The sequence below is a fragment of the Nyctibius grandis genome, chromosome 17, assembly GCF_013368605.1.
Source record: "Nyctibius grandis isolate bNycGra1 chromosome 17, bNycGra1.pri, whole genome shotgun sequence".
NCBI lineage: Eukaryota > Metazoa > Chordata > Aves > Nyctibiiformes > Nyctibiidae > Nyctibius > Nyctibius grandis.
Genome location: NC_090674.1, coordinates 11,069,163 through 11,083,789, shown reverse-complemented (window position 1 = coordinate 11,083,789; position 14,627 = coordinate 11,069,163). Strand labels below are relative to the sequence as shown.

At 44.8% G+C, this 14,627-nt stretch overlaps 1 protein-coding gene across 3 annotated transcripts; it reads right to left on the bottom strand.

The window, feature by feature from the left end:
- Positions 1 to 843: 843 nt before the first annotated feature.
- ANP32E (acidic nuclear phosphoprotein 32 family member E) lies at positions 844 to 13,069 on the bottom strand. 3 transcript variants are annotated; one of them, XM_068414741.1, is made up of 7 exons: positions 12,776 to 13,069; positions 10,846 to 10,995; positions 10,106 to 10,228; positions 9,074 to 9,239; positions 7,889 to 8,046; positions 5,741 to 5,795; positions 844 to 3,675 (listed from the first exon to the last, which is right to left on the bottom strand). In XM_068414741.1, the coding sequence occupies exons 1-7, from the start codon at positions 12,827 to 12,829 to the stop codon at positions 3,608 to 3,610; spliced, it is 774 nt and encodes a 257-aa protein (XP_068270842.1). In that variant the 5' UTR covers positions 12,830 to 13,069; the 3' UTR covers positions 844 to 3,607. The 3 variants fall into 3 exon arrangements, with proteins under 3 accessions (XP_068270842.1, XP_068270844.1, XP_068270843.1); XM_068414743.1 differs by having other exon boundaries at positions 844 to 3,672; XM_068414742.1 differs by having other exon boundaries at positions 7,889 to 8,043.
- Between the last annotated feature and the right edge of the window lie 1,558 nt (positions 13,070 to 14,627).

The following is a 14,627-nucleotide window of genomic DNA, read 5'->3' as shown; positions in this document are numbered from 1 at the left end:
CCCAACACTATCCCCAAAAGGTAGATTAAACTTCTGTTAAAAACAATCCTAAAGCTCAGGTTCCCCATTTGGTCTCACACCACTGAGCAAATAGGTGCACTGAGATCGAGCAGACAGGATGGGGCTTTAGATGGAAATGCAATTCCTCCCCACACTTAAGAAGAAAAAAATCCCAGAAAACCACCACCCATTTCTTGGCTAATCACTCATTTAGCAGAAGAAAAGCCTGTTTAGTTACTAGCTTTCTCAAGCGCATCCAGGGGATTTTTGCCAAGAATGCTGGACTAATCCCAAAATAAAAACAATGCTATGTCTAGCTGTATGGGAGAAGCAGCTTTTTTAAACGTTGTTCTTGAACGAGGAGTAATTAATCCAGACCAAGGCAGCTAATTTGAAAGGACAGCATTAGACTTGCAGCTCGGGCTGTCAGGCACACCAAGTCAGCATTTATGAAGAGCAAAATATAACCAGGCTCTTGCTTTCCATTTTTGTTTCTTAAGACTCAGCCAGACTTGCAGAGCTCAGCTGCACCCGAATGGTATTGATTTATACAGCATGCAAAAGCCCTGACAGCTCCAACACTGTTTCTACATTAAACTCATCTGGAAACACTGTAAGTGAACGATCCAGCCATCACTTTGTGCTTTCCATAGCATCCTTCCTCGACTGTGACAATGTTACCAAGAACTACAACACCATAAAATCCAAGTTCTAGCCCCAGAAAGATGCACAATTCTACAGGTTTCCCAGTAATGAAAAGCTAACAGGAAAGAACAATTACCTCTTACTCCATTCCTTAAGAAACACCGCATTCTCCACAGCTGTACATACTAAAAGAAGTAATCCAATACAATAGTCTCAATTTATTTGAAATAATTCGGTTTGAAAACTTTTTAATTTAAAATTTACAGCACACGTGGGGAGGAAACATGTTTTGTTACAACTAAAAATTATCAGAAGAGTGCTGCAGGGTTGTTTTCTTTAATTTAACACTGCCATGGCTTTATTCAAAACACAGTTGCACAAAATCAGTTACTCCAAAGTTTAAGGAAAGAGTTTGATAAGGAACCAAAACACACTATATACATACTGCCATACAAAGAGCATTAAAATAGGACAAAACCTCTACAAAATATAAAACCCACCCTTACATATTTGCATGAAAAGACCACCCACCAAGCAAAAAAGTTTCAAAAGTTATCTGGAGGCTCTGTATTACTTATTTTAAAAAAATGCTATGCTGTTTAATTGCATGCCAAGCTGACAAATATGAAACTATACTTAGATGGTAACGCCGAGGAAAAGCCAAAGTTACTCAAGGAAGTTAAGTTGTGTGTGAGGCTCAGATTTTTTTGATGCAGCGGCCCTGCGAGTTGTAGGAAGCGATAAGTCTGCCTGTCTTAGGGAAGGTCTGCTGACCCCTCTGCATTTATTCTGTTTTGTCCAATTTGCTCATCCAACATCAAAATTGGACTCACTGAAACAAGACCAGTACTCAAATAATTTTAATCCCTCAAAATAGAATTTTTGTTTCCATTTCAAACTAATTTTCTATGCATCAGTAAAAGACAGTTAAGGAAAACCCTGACAATGAGGTACTTTAAAGTACACGCTTATAAATAATAGGTTTCAATCATTCACCAAGACTAAAAAAATAAGCAAAAAGATGGGAAAACACACTTTTCTATCTCAAAGCTGAGCACAAAGCAACTGCCTTGAACACAGAGCCTCCACGACAAGATAGGATGTGCACTTACCTAAGGTTTCTAGTCATCCAGTATTCATACACAAACACAGGAACTCAGATTGTGGTTGCAAATGTAGTTTTACCACTACTTTTCTAGTGTCTTTACAGATACTCATTAAAAAACGCAAACCCATTTAGTCAGTTCATTTCCAAGTGTATTGCCGCCTGCCTGACTCGCTTCGTTCCGACGCCGTTAATGGCTGGCTACGCTTTACAGCTACGTGAGAAACTATGAGTTAAGGCTCTAGTCGGGGAAAAAAACACACACACAAGAAACTGGGCTTTGCGAAACTTCAACCCTGCAGTATCTAAACTTGATTGAAGAGTTGGAAGTCACATTTAAAGTCTGCTAGTGTGTGAAATACCGATTAAATATTCACAGGTAACTGATCTATGGGTGACTGACTCTTACTTAGGTCCAGGCAACCTCCCTCTTCCCCACCCTTGGTGTCTCCCCCAGTTTAATGGCAGCTATTGTCAGCCAAGACAGATATAAAAATAAGTCTCTTGAATAAAGCTGTGTGTGATATTTGGTTCAGTACCTACGTGACGCAATGTAAATTAGCTTTACATCAAGACTACTGTTTTAATTCCAAATCAGGACTGAAAGAGGAATGCTCTATGTCTGAACGTGGTTCGCAGTGGCTCAAATAGAAAACATGAATCCATTGGGGCAGAATGACAAAGACCTGTTGGTCACAACCAGGCTGCTAGGAAAAAAGCTTGTCTGCATGTCTCCTGTACTTGCCACCAACTGTATGCAATGGAACAAGTTTCTGCAGCCATTTAATATAAAAAACCCTAAACTATTAACTAGTATTATACATGATCTTGAATGTTTTGCCTACAACCAGATTTAAAAAGTTTAAAAGGTGACCTGCGAAGAAAGACTAACTTGAGTTCATCTTTCCCCCTTCAATGATTCTATAAAAGTGGGGGGGGTTGTTTGAAAAAAAAAATGTGCTTGAAGGAGTTACCCGTTAACTTCTGCATTAGAACTGCATATATTTTATAGCCGAACACCATGATTGTTGCAGAATTCCCAAAATGACAATGCAAGAGCAAAGTGAGTGAAAGTTTAACAGAGACTTCTAGTGAAATGGTTTAAAACTACAGATTATTTGTTGTTAACACCTGCAATGACTACATATTTTGGAGAAAATTTACGGATTCCCACCCTTCCAGTTCGCCAAGAAGGTGTCTAGTGAATCCTCCAGCAAACACTGAACACCTGGACAAGCAGGGGGGAAAAAAAATGATCTTCTGAAACCCACTTAGGCTTTACAATGTAACACACAAAATGGGATAGAAGACTTACAAAAATATTACAGGAGTCACCTTTTAAAAAGCTGGAATAAAGGTGTAATCTAATTGTCGGTTTCAAATAGAATCCCTGGTAAACTCCAACTACAGTCAATTTCTCATTTAAGAAAGACTGGAATTTGCCATGTAGCTGTTTCAGCTTTTAAGTACAAAAACATCAAAATCTTGAAGGAAATTCACAATATTAACCCCATGTGAAATGGGTGTTTTAACTCTGGGCTAATGATGACCAACACAGCAAGCTTGTATAAAATTAAAGAGCTCCAAATGAAAGTCTAGGGGAGAAAAACTTGACAATGGCTTCAGTGATTACAGGGCTGAAAATTGTTTTCTACATAGAGGTTCACTAACAGGCTATTATATCTTATTTGGAATGATAAAAAGGGCAAGAATAGCAAAACCACACTTCTCCTATAAAAAGTTAACATGTTATCTTCTGTAGGGACATCTATGGTACATGGAGACATACAGATCTGCATAATCACTATTGCGTATTCTGTAACTTAAGAGTCTGGTCCTACTTGTGTCTATAACAAATTAATCGTCCTCTTCCTCGCCTTCATCTTCAGGGTCTCGTTTCCTCTTCTCCCCTCGAACGCCCTCTGCTAAGGAGAAGAGGTATGCATACATCTCATTATGTTCTGCTCGGGCATCACAAATGTAACAGGTAATTAAAACAGGTTAGTGTTTGTTTGGAGTTAATGCATTCACCACTACCCCAGCTGCACGGTGCTTATGGCTCTCCAAAAAAGATCACTTTACATTACTCTGAATAATTCATGCAGGCCATATAAGTTCAAGCTAAACACGTGATGTTCCATACAGGAATTATTGATATGAAGTAGATTTATAAAAACGTGTTTCTGTTAACATATATCTGAGAACTAAAATGGAAATGACATTTTTCTATCTCCCTAACTTTAGTTTTTAGAAGTTGCATACACCATGCCCAAACCCAGCAGTTTCTGCAGGTACCAAGTGAAACATGTCCTGTTCTCTCTCCAGTGACAAACCCATAGATGCATCTTGCATAAATATCTCTGAGCTTATTCTCAGAAATATGCTTAATTCAGCCAGTGGACTGTGCGCTCTTGTGGTGGAATCATGAAATGCAATTTTGTCAAATCTAATAGATTTCTTTTCCAGCAGTCATTTCCTGGCTAATTAGCCATCCTGACCTCCTGCTTTGTTGCCTTAATAGATTCGAAGGCTGCATTTGTAAAGAGTGAAGAATTAGCATTACTACTTCAGAATTTCAGTTTTTCAAGTGCAAGCTACATCCCCAAAACCTGCTCCATGAAGCCAAGCGTACAGACGAGACGGGGACCAGTCTGGTGAGAAATGCCAGAATTTCTCTACAGTTTACAGACTTCAGGATTAATCCAGAACTTTGCTTCTAGGGATAGTTTAACAATTAGGACAGAGTTCCATTAGAAAAGCAAAGTTCTGGGAGAGCCTTGTAGCAAGAAAAGTACAGAGCAAAAGCCAGCTCATTTTGAGATGAAGCTGGATCATTTTTTTAAAGGGGCTTTAGCAGCCATTGACTGGCAATAACAGGGACTGCTATCAATCTTGCCTCTTGGAACACAGAGATGCACAGATCTAAGCCACCCACCCACCCGCTCACAAATCAGAGCACGCCGACATCTGCACAAGAATCAAGAACAAGCCTCCTGCCTATAGAGCAACTTCTGTTCCAGGGGCCCAGAACAGAGCAGGAGCATCGAACGTGAGGCTGGCCCCTACCCTGAACGCCTGGAAACCTCAAACAAGGTGTAAAAAAAGAGTTGAGGGATATGTTTGTCCTGGTTTACTTCTTGCAGGTCCTTTTTAAAATATCAAAAGATAAAGTAAAAAGTTATTTTGTGAAGAAATACTCAAGTAACCCACTGCTTGCAAACAGAAATTTATGTTCTGAAAAATACCAAAGGAATGGCATTCTTGCAGGCTGATGCTGCTTTTTCCACATCAGTTCTAGCCACTGGATACACCGTACCTTCTTAAAGCAGGACAAACCACACACACTGGCATTTTTTTTGAGAGCTTTTGACTATCATGCTTGTGTCTGACATCAAACCAGTAATTTATGAAATTAAGAAGTTACACTAGATAGAAAAAATATGGTTAGGCTCACTAGCTAAGCCGTTAGACGAGACACTGGGTTGAGTTTGCCTCCTAGGAGCTGCCTCTCCAGTAGAAAGGTTACTGGAGAAGGCACCTGCAGCTTGATAAAGGGAAAAGATACAGCTGCTGCTTCTAGGGCTTTGCCAGTGGAGCCTCTGGTGCATGAAACAAGGTATTTTAAATGTATGTAAATAACTTTTCCGAGCTATACAGAAGAGTCTCTCTCCTCTCCATGTTGGAAAATTAAAATTTCTGTGCGGGAGATGCAGTACCTTTCATTTTTAAACAATGCTTCAACTTTGAAAACTCTCATTTCTTCCTTATTTTTATTTTACAAGTGAGCAGACAATATCGAATACCGCACAGCTACTTCACTACCTGCTTGAGCTCTTGCTTAAACCAATCCTAAAATACTTCACATACCTTCAGAAACAGACCGGCCGAACAGTGATTTATGCCATTAAAGTGCACACCCCAAACTTGCAAAGGTAGAATCATAAAGAATCAATTGTTTTAGTCACAACTTTTAATAACTTGAGAACTTACCTTCTTCCTCCTCATCACCTCCTTCTTCGACATAGTCATCATCATCATCTTCATCCTTTACAAAAATTGGGAAACATTTTAACAATTGCTGCTTATTTAAGTTTTGCTTCCGTGCTGATCCTGAGCAGAAATTCAGAAAATCCCACTTACTCTGCTCAGAGGTCATGTTCCACAGTTACTTTCTGTTACTGGACAGCTGTACAAGGACAAACCGACCCCAGCTGGGTTCATCACCTGAGCCAGCGTATGATCTGCCCCAGCCTTCCCGTTTCTTTGTTTTTCCCACTTATCTCTACCTTACGCCAGCTCAAGAGTAAGTTATTGCAAAATTAACTGACGAGGCCACGACAGCAAATAGAGATGACAAGCAGCTTTCATTTTCCTTTTAACCCACTGTCATTGAAGGACAAGGAAGAGGAGAAAGCTGAACAGTTAATATCTTCACAAATTATTGTTCCTACGTCAAATTAATTAAGTTGGGGGTTTTTCCTTGTTTTTTTTAAAGCTGATAGCTGAAAAATGTAAACCAATTACCAATCAGCAGCCCCAGAAAATTAAACAATGGTGCAAGATCTCTACCCTACTGGCACCATGTCAAGCCTTGATGACAAACCAAAGTCTTATTTTTATATTCATCTGCTATATCAAATTTTATACGTAGGGTAATATAACAAGTAACGATGTGAAACCATCAGGGAGCGCATCTGACATTTGCCCATAGAACACAGGAATTGAGAAACACTCTGCATTAATTCATTGCAATTAGAATGGTGCATGATTTAACGTTCCCAAATACAGGGGAAAGTGAGCAGAGCAGAACTCTGCCAAAACTTTACGTACTTCACCCTGACCACCACCTGTTCCTTACCTAAATGGATGCAAAATACAAACTGAGTGTCTGGGTTTGTTGCACCACCATCAAAGGGCCATGGTTCCAAACCCCCCTGACATTTTCACAGCTGTCTGCAGTAATTCCTAGCCACCTAAGGTGCAGGGCATGCACACGACTAATTCCTGTTCTTCTTCCTAGTTACATATTGTTCATTTTCCAAAGAACTACCTCTAAGGTCTTGGCTTCAAAACAGATTTACTTAGTTTTAGCTTCATTAATTGTGTTACAGCCACTACCTCCTCAGAGCATTAAGGCAAGAACGAAGTTATGTTCGTAAGCAAGTCACATGAGCGCTGGTTACAAGAACAAAATGAACACCAAAGAGTTGAGTTCAGGATTTTCTGCACATCCCTGTGAAGTGCAGCTGATAGGAAGTAAACTCTTATCAAAAGTAGCAGTAATGGAAGGGATGTCTGCAGGGTTTTTTTTTTTTGATCTGAAATGTGTGAGCTGCCTGCACAGACTTGCACACAAACTCCACGCCAGACACATTCTCCTTCTGAAACCCCTGTAGCCGTCAAAGGAGAGTAACTACATCAGGACTCCTGGGTTTTGCCTCTATCCAATAATCATTTAGGCACAACAGTTTGTATCTATAAGAATCTATTCACAACCTTGCAAAACATGTACGTTTTCTTATCTTAAGACTCCCCCATTTGCTTTTTAGCACAGTACTACTTGAAAGATCCTCTGGGCTATTTTCCACAGCTCTTCACACCACTGTTAAGAACATGTTCAAGTGAGGGCACAGTAAAAAAAACTAGCATTTACTACAGCAAAAACCAGACTTTTCCTTTGTTTCATCTTACTTGAAGTACAGTAACTTGTTGCTATCCATTCTCTTCTTTCGCAAGACCGGGTATTTTCTTTGCTTTTCCAAAAGAAATTAGTTTATTCTCCTTAACATGTATTTCTATTCTGACAATTTAATTGGTAGGAGTGCATAGTTTCAACACGTTGGGGAGAAGGGCTGCTTTAGCTTACAGCACACAAAGGGGCTCGACCATCCTGCGACGGTAAGGGGTTGGATAGAAGTCAACCAAGCCTTGGAAGTCAGCCAGGACCATCTGCATAGCTGACAGCCACCACTCAAGTTCAAGTCAACACTGTATTTCAGTGACAGCAGCGCTCTCTCCAAAACATCCCACTGCATCCACCCTGCACTTACAGACTGTGTCTGTGTGTCTAAATTAACACACAAATCTGTAGCCAGTTTTTCTTCATTTCTTGGATTCGGCAGAATTTACAAACTTTACCTGAATCTCTTCTTTCATCAGGTATGAAAGACCAACTTCCTCCTCCTCTTCTCCTTCCCCCAAATCTGAACCTCCATCATCTTCATCATCTTCTTCTTCATACTCTCCTGGAGGACCAGCTTCATCCTCATCTTCATCATCGTCATCTTCATCTCCTTCTGAAATGAAGGATACGCTTACACACACACGCTAAAGTTAAGTTCCATTAACTCCTCTTTACACAAGTTTGTATACACCAGGTCAAGCTAGTTGTAATTTTTTTTTTTCCAGAAGGGTTTGAGTTTTTTTTTATTTTTTGAAATGCAGGCAACATGTGGGAAACAAGCATGATTTTAATGAAGTTAATCTTTATAATTATTTTCCCTGAAGAACAGCTACCAATGCTTTTACATCACAAGCTTCAGGCAAAATTCTCGACGCCTGAAGCAGCTACGTATGCAAACTCCTGCAAGGGAGCTGAAAATTGAGGCAGTGGAAGGGGAAGAGAGGCTTCTCTATAGAATTAAACCCTAAAATATTTAAAGGCAAAACCAGCTTAACATATAACATTTATCTGTTATTTAATCACTTACTAGTAACTATGAAACACCTACAGTTCCAAAGAGATGATCTCTCATTTCATTTCTATGTCTGGAGCATATAATCACTTTCACACTTTCAGTTAAGTGAATTACAAGAAATGTCAAGGTGATTTAACACTTAAATTCATTTTCAAGTTAATAACCTATTAATCTATTTCCAAACATTGGGTTTATTTTCACATTCCAAGTATCCTCTTTGGCTTTGACTTCTTTTAAACACAGGCTTCCAAACTTTGGCGTGTCCGAATACTCGTCGGCAGCCCCTGGACAGCCGTGACCCAGCACACAGCAGCGGCAGCTCCCAGCTCATGATTTAAGGCACAAAGAAAACACCGAGACACCTCTGTCATGAACAGATACAGCCCAAATCTCACTAGTCAAATTTCCTTAAACTCAGAAGGCTTCTGCAAGAACTCTCAAAACTTCAGACATAAGCGTGTCCTCATAGTGTGTTAATACCAACTGAGCTCTAGAAGTCTGTGCTTCAAAACTAAAAGCACAGAACTGTGCCCAGTGCATTCAAGAAGCCACTATTACCCCCCGCTACATTTACATCTTTATTACAGCATACTAGTTCTCTCCACAGTTTATTTCAGGAAGTTACCCTCATCATCATCATCTTCTGAGTCCGGTGCCTCGTTATCTTCCTGATCAAATCCATCTAGGTACGTGATTTGCTGAAGCAGCTCAAAAATGCTGTCTCTGTAATCCTCAAGGTTTGTAATCTCACAGTTGAACAGGTCAAGGCTCTTCAAGTTTTTGAGATTTTGCTGAAAATAAATGAAAAGGGTTTTTTCCCCCCCTATTTCTTATGTTACCTTGAGGTCATGGCCCAAACACAGTTAACCACATAGAATTATTTTTCTCACCTTTCAGACTTTACACACACACAGAACCAGCCACCTGCGTGGCTTGGCAAGCACCTCAGCTCTCACTAAAAGCGTTTCTTCTACAGAGCACTAACTGCTTTACTCAGTCTACTGGCTGCTGGGTTAAAGCACCATCACAGTAGATGAAGAATCCTTATGAGCAGTTTTAAAAATATGCAGTTTGTATCAAAATCCTTAAAAAAAATAATCAGCTAGAAAAAGGGGTGCCCAGATGAGGCAGCGATGGGCACTGGCAGCCTCCTCCTACAGCTAAGTGACCTGCTGCTGGTGCTCTCCAGGTTTGCTCTGACTGTCACCCTCATCTAATGGAAGGTCAAGGCAGTTGCTTCTTAGACAAACTACACCTTAACAAATGAACACAAGAGGATTGGTACGACATAACTTGGCTATTTTCTTTCAAAGACAAACCAGAAGCTCAAAAATCTCTTATTCAGTACATCCCACTACCAACACCGAAGGAATTTTACAGCAAGTAGTGTCTCTGATAACCGTGACACCGAGTTAATCAAGTCAGGACCAGCTGCGATACTGACAAACCTAAACCACCGCAGTCTCTGTTTCACCCTACTAGTTTAAACCCCCCATGTGCTGTTTCTTTACTGTGCTCAAACAAACTGCTCACACACAGCCCTTACAGCTACGTTGGTACCATTCCCACTGCAAGAAGAATTAATTTTTTCTTGATTAAAAACCCCAATATTTATTAGATTTAAAGTTTCCATTAGCCCCTCTCGCTTTGTACTTACAAGAGCTTCCACAGTGCCAAGATCTTTGATTTTGTTGCCACTTAGATTTAGATATGTGAGATTTGGACACCTTTCTGCAAGGACCTCCAGGCCTCCTGAAATGATGTTGTCGCTCAACTCCAACTGTTACACAGAAAACGTTTAAGTCATTAAAAGGTTTGATTTTTACCATCAGATTCAGACCCGCATCATTTTCATTCTCCCTTTAACTGAATGGTTTAATCACAAAGCTGAACACTTTTGAAGAGCTCCACAAGCACTAGTTGAGTTATCGCTTTGGCTGTCAAGAAGTTCCTTTAAGATTCTGTTGAGGATGATAAAGTACTCCTTAAAATGTCGTGGGTTTGGGATACTTAAATTTTTAGTAGAATATGAAATACTGGAATTCATTCCAAGCCCTTATTTTGCCAGCGATGGGCAACCCAACAGCCTCTCACCAACCATCAGCGCTCAGCAAGACACGGCCAACCTTCACGTGTTTGACAGACAAGCATTTACCATCCTAAGAGTCGTTGACCAAGCCAGATTTGGCCGTAATTAACTGGAGACACCCAGAACAACTTCAGATCTTAAGAAAAAAACAACCTGTAGACTGGATGTGGCATCGTTTCACAGACCTGCCACCTCATAAAGCACCGTCAGCGCCATGCAAGGTCAACGGCGAGCGCCAAAAGGCACGACCGTGGGTTGTCACCCGTGACTTTTACTTCTCGAAGCGCTGGCAGGCGAGAGGGACGTACCTTTCGGAGCTTACTCAACGTGGGAAGCTTGGCCAGCGATGTCAGCTCTACGTTGGCCATGCTAAGAAACTCGAGTTCTTTAAATGAATCATTCAGACCTTCGATTTCACCGTTGCTGGATCGGCAGTTATCGAGCACCAACTCCGTCACCTTCAAACAGGACAGCGAGTCACTTGTCAGTTTAATGAGCACCAAAAAACCACACACTTCATCTAAACCACAACCTGGAGACTGTTAACTATCTGTTGGTTTGGTGCTTGGTTTAAATTTAGACAAGACTTGTGGTCTCAAATCACCGACACCCGCCTAACTTTGAAAAAAAAAAGTTTCCCTTCCGCCAAGCGTGCTTCAAATTCTGCAAAAACTGCCACCTCACCCCAAACTTCACCAAGGGACACTCTTACAGCTCCCTACAGTGCCACCGCAGCCTGGGGGCTAAGCTGCCCTCGTATACAAGTGAGCCAACTTGTTTCTAAAGTCTAATAATTTAATTGTGCATATTCAAACTGATGAAGCACTCCATTTCTTTCTAAGCCCTCAACCTCCTGGCTCCAGATTATTTTAGCCATGAGTTCTGCAGGTTAATTAAGCCCAATTAAATCATTTCCTCATGCCAAAGCCACTAAAACAACTAGATAATCGATACGGGTTGCGTACTTTGAGAAGCAGTAACAAGGAGCAGCCAATTAATTTCAAATTATTTTATCTACAGTGGAACACACCACTCATTAGAAAGGACATTAACAAGGCGACTCTTCCTTTCCCCCGTACACTTTTAAATAATTACATTTTAAGACTGCAGCACAACCCTCCGAGCAGCACAATTTGCCACCTCCAAGTAAAGTCTCACTATTGCTTTATTTTTCCATCAAAAAAAAACACGACTCCAAACAAGCACAAAGTTTTAAAGCTGCCAGAGGAGAGGGGGCCTTCACGGCTTCGCCCAAGAAAGATGCACGCTAAGAGCACACGGAGGCCTTTCCAGGTACCTGCCACCGCTAAACTTATTAAAACACGAGCGGTTTGGTTAAATCAACACTTTTAGGCACTTTTTTCCCCAAAAAACCCCTCGTAAGTCGGGTCAGCCTCGCGGCGATAGCGACAGATCTGGACTTTACTCCTTGGGCGAGCCAGAGGCGCTGGATTTTCCTCCCGACCTCGATGCAAAACCATCTGCCGGAGCCACGCGTGGGGCAGCGGGGCCCGGGGGAGGGCCAGGGGCCGCCCCCCGCCGTGGCATCTTGGAAGGGGCTGCACACACCCTCGCAGCGCACGTGAGCTCCTTATTTTCAGCTTTTTCCCTTTTTTTTCTAATTTTTTCCAAAAAAACGGGGAGTTGGCGGCGGGACTCGTTACCCGGGTGCGGTGGGGGGACCCCCCTCCCGGCTCTCCCCGCCGCCGCTCCCCATCGTGCGCCCGGTGGAGCGGCGGCAGGAAGGCGCGGGACGGAGCCACGCAGGGCGGAAAGAGAAATTAATTACAAAAAAAAAAAAAAAAATTAAAAAAAAAGGACGAGGGAAGGGTCGAGGCTGGGCTCGGCGCGACCGTGACCTGTTTACTACCGCCGCGCTCGCAACTTGGAGGCGGCCGGCGGCAGCCGGGAGGGGATTAACGGCGGGGGCAAATTGGGGGCCCGCCCGCGCCCCCCCCCCTTCCACTCCCGGCCAACTTCGGCGGGCGAGTGGCGACCCCGGCGCGGGGCGAGTCGGCGGCGAGGACGGGAAGGAGGGAGGAGGGCGCGCGGGTCCCCGCCGCCCCCCGCCCCGGCGCCCGGAAGCGCCGCCCGCGCCCCGCGGGGCTCCTGCGCCACGGCTGACCCAGATTCGGCGGCGCCGCCGGGCCGGGCAGGGCCCGCACGGCCTGAGGCGGCGGCGGCGGTGGTGGCCCGTGCCGGGGCGGGAGCGCGGCCCGCCGCCCCGCCGCCCCTCACCTTCTCGGGGGCCCGGTTCCTCAACTCCAGGTTGATGCGCTTCTTCATCTCCATCGCCCCCCCCCTCCCGCGGCTCCGCAGTGGCGAGGGAGGGTGGCCGGGCGCGGCGGGGAACCAGCCGCCGGGTCGCTGGTGCCGTCGGCGGCCGCCGCCGGGAGGGAGCCGGGAAGTGGGGAGGGGAACGCCGCGGGCAGCCGCCCCGCTCCGCACGCAGCTCCGACCCCGTCAATGGCCGCTCGCACACTGAGCCTCCATGACATGGCGCATGGCGCCCCCTCCCGCCGCCGCGGCCCCGCCCCGGGGCGGGGCTTCCTCCGCACCACCGCCCCCTCTCATTGGCCTTGAGGAGCCGCGGGGAGCGCCGCGCGATTGGCTGGCAGCGCTGCCCGTCAGGCGGCGCCAGCCTTTTAAAGGCGGGGAGGGGCGGGGTTTTGTCTTTGTGCGCGCGGGCGCGCGGGAGAGGTGCGCGGAGCTGGCGCGCGCCCTTTGCACGTGGCGGCGGGCGGGGGTCACGCGTGGGGCTCGGCTGGGTGCGGGGGGGTGTACGGGGGTCACGCGTGGGGCTCGGCTGGGTGCGGGGGGTGTGCGGGGTGGGGGGGGTCACGCGTGGGGCTCGGCTGGGTGCGGGGGGGCGTGCGGGGTGGGGGGTCACGCGTGGGGCTCTGCTCGGCTGGGTGCGGGAGGGAGGACGCGCTGCAAGCGGCGTTTTGCACGTCCAGGCGCTGCTTTGCGGGGGCGGGGGTTACACGCTGATGATGCGGGTGGGTTTGCACGTGGGGCTCGCTGGAGGCTCCGGTTAAAGTTTGGCTCACGCAGCTTTGGGCCTTGGGCTGGCGATGGCCCGTCCACACCCCCTCACCGGCGGCCGCGTGGACCTTGCGAGTTAAAAGTGCAAAAAAAGTCACAAATAAAGGATGTAAAAACTCCTCGAATAGGGAAACGTGCAGGGAACGGCGTGAGGCCGAAGCAAACCCGCACACAAAACCCCCTGGGTCCGGCCCAGTCTCGGTCTGGGCTTCCCACAACCCCCCAGGACTGCGAAGCTGCTGTTGTCGCTGTTAATTTGCATTATTTTGCATTAATACGCACGAAGGCGGCTTTGCAAACGCACAGGATCTATAGGGGAAGGGATGTGCATGAGCAAACAGTGATGTAACAGCATAATTCTTTCCCTTTGAAGCACCTCTGGGTGGGTGTATGTGGTTTATACACCTCTGGAAGTGTGGAAAACTTTTTTTGGTATTTAAAATTAAATAATATTTCTATATTTAAAGCTCTGCTGGAAGATGCCGATCTCCAGCCGTGCCGAATCGTGCCCGTGAGCCACCAATGCCCTTCACGCGAAGTCCAGGCTGGGAGTGTTGGTCCCTCCTGGACACACAATTCCAAATATTTATATCTTGAGTCTTTTGACTTTGAGACTCAAATAACCAGAGACGTTTTGGCAACTCAGTGGCAGAAAAACAACAATAAAAAAAAAAACAACATGGGAATCTGTGCTGCTCCATCCCACTTTGTGTAAACTGAGTGGAGAAAATATTTCCTGTTTCAGGATCAAACGGTGCGAGTTCGGGCAGCCCGTTTCTCTGGTTATTTGAGAAGGGGTTAAAAATGGGGTCAAAAAGGCTGAATTTTGCCAATCTGGTGCCACGTTTGGTGTGGAAGGGGGTTTATTTTAGGGGGTCTCAAATGTGAAGTCGCCCGCTGATGCGGGAAACGCGAGGGGTGGCTTTGGTGTAGCTGTGCGGTGCTTTTTGATTTTTATTTAAAAATAAATTTTTATTTATTGGAATAAAAGTTTGTTGGGGGAGTTGAGGCAGGATTTAATACGGGGAATATTCTGTGGTTGCGG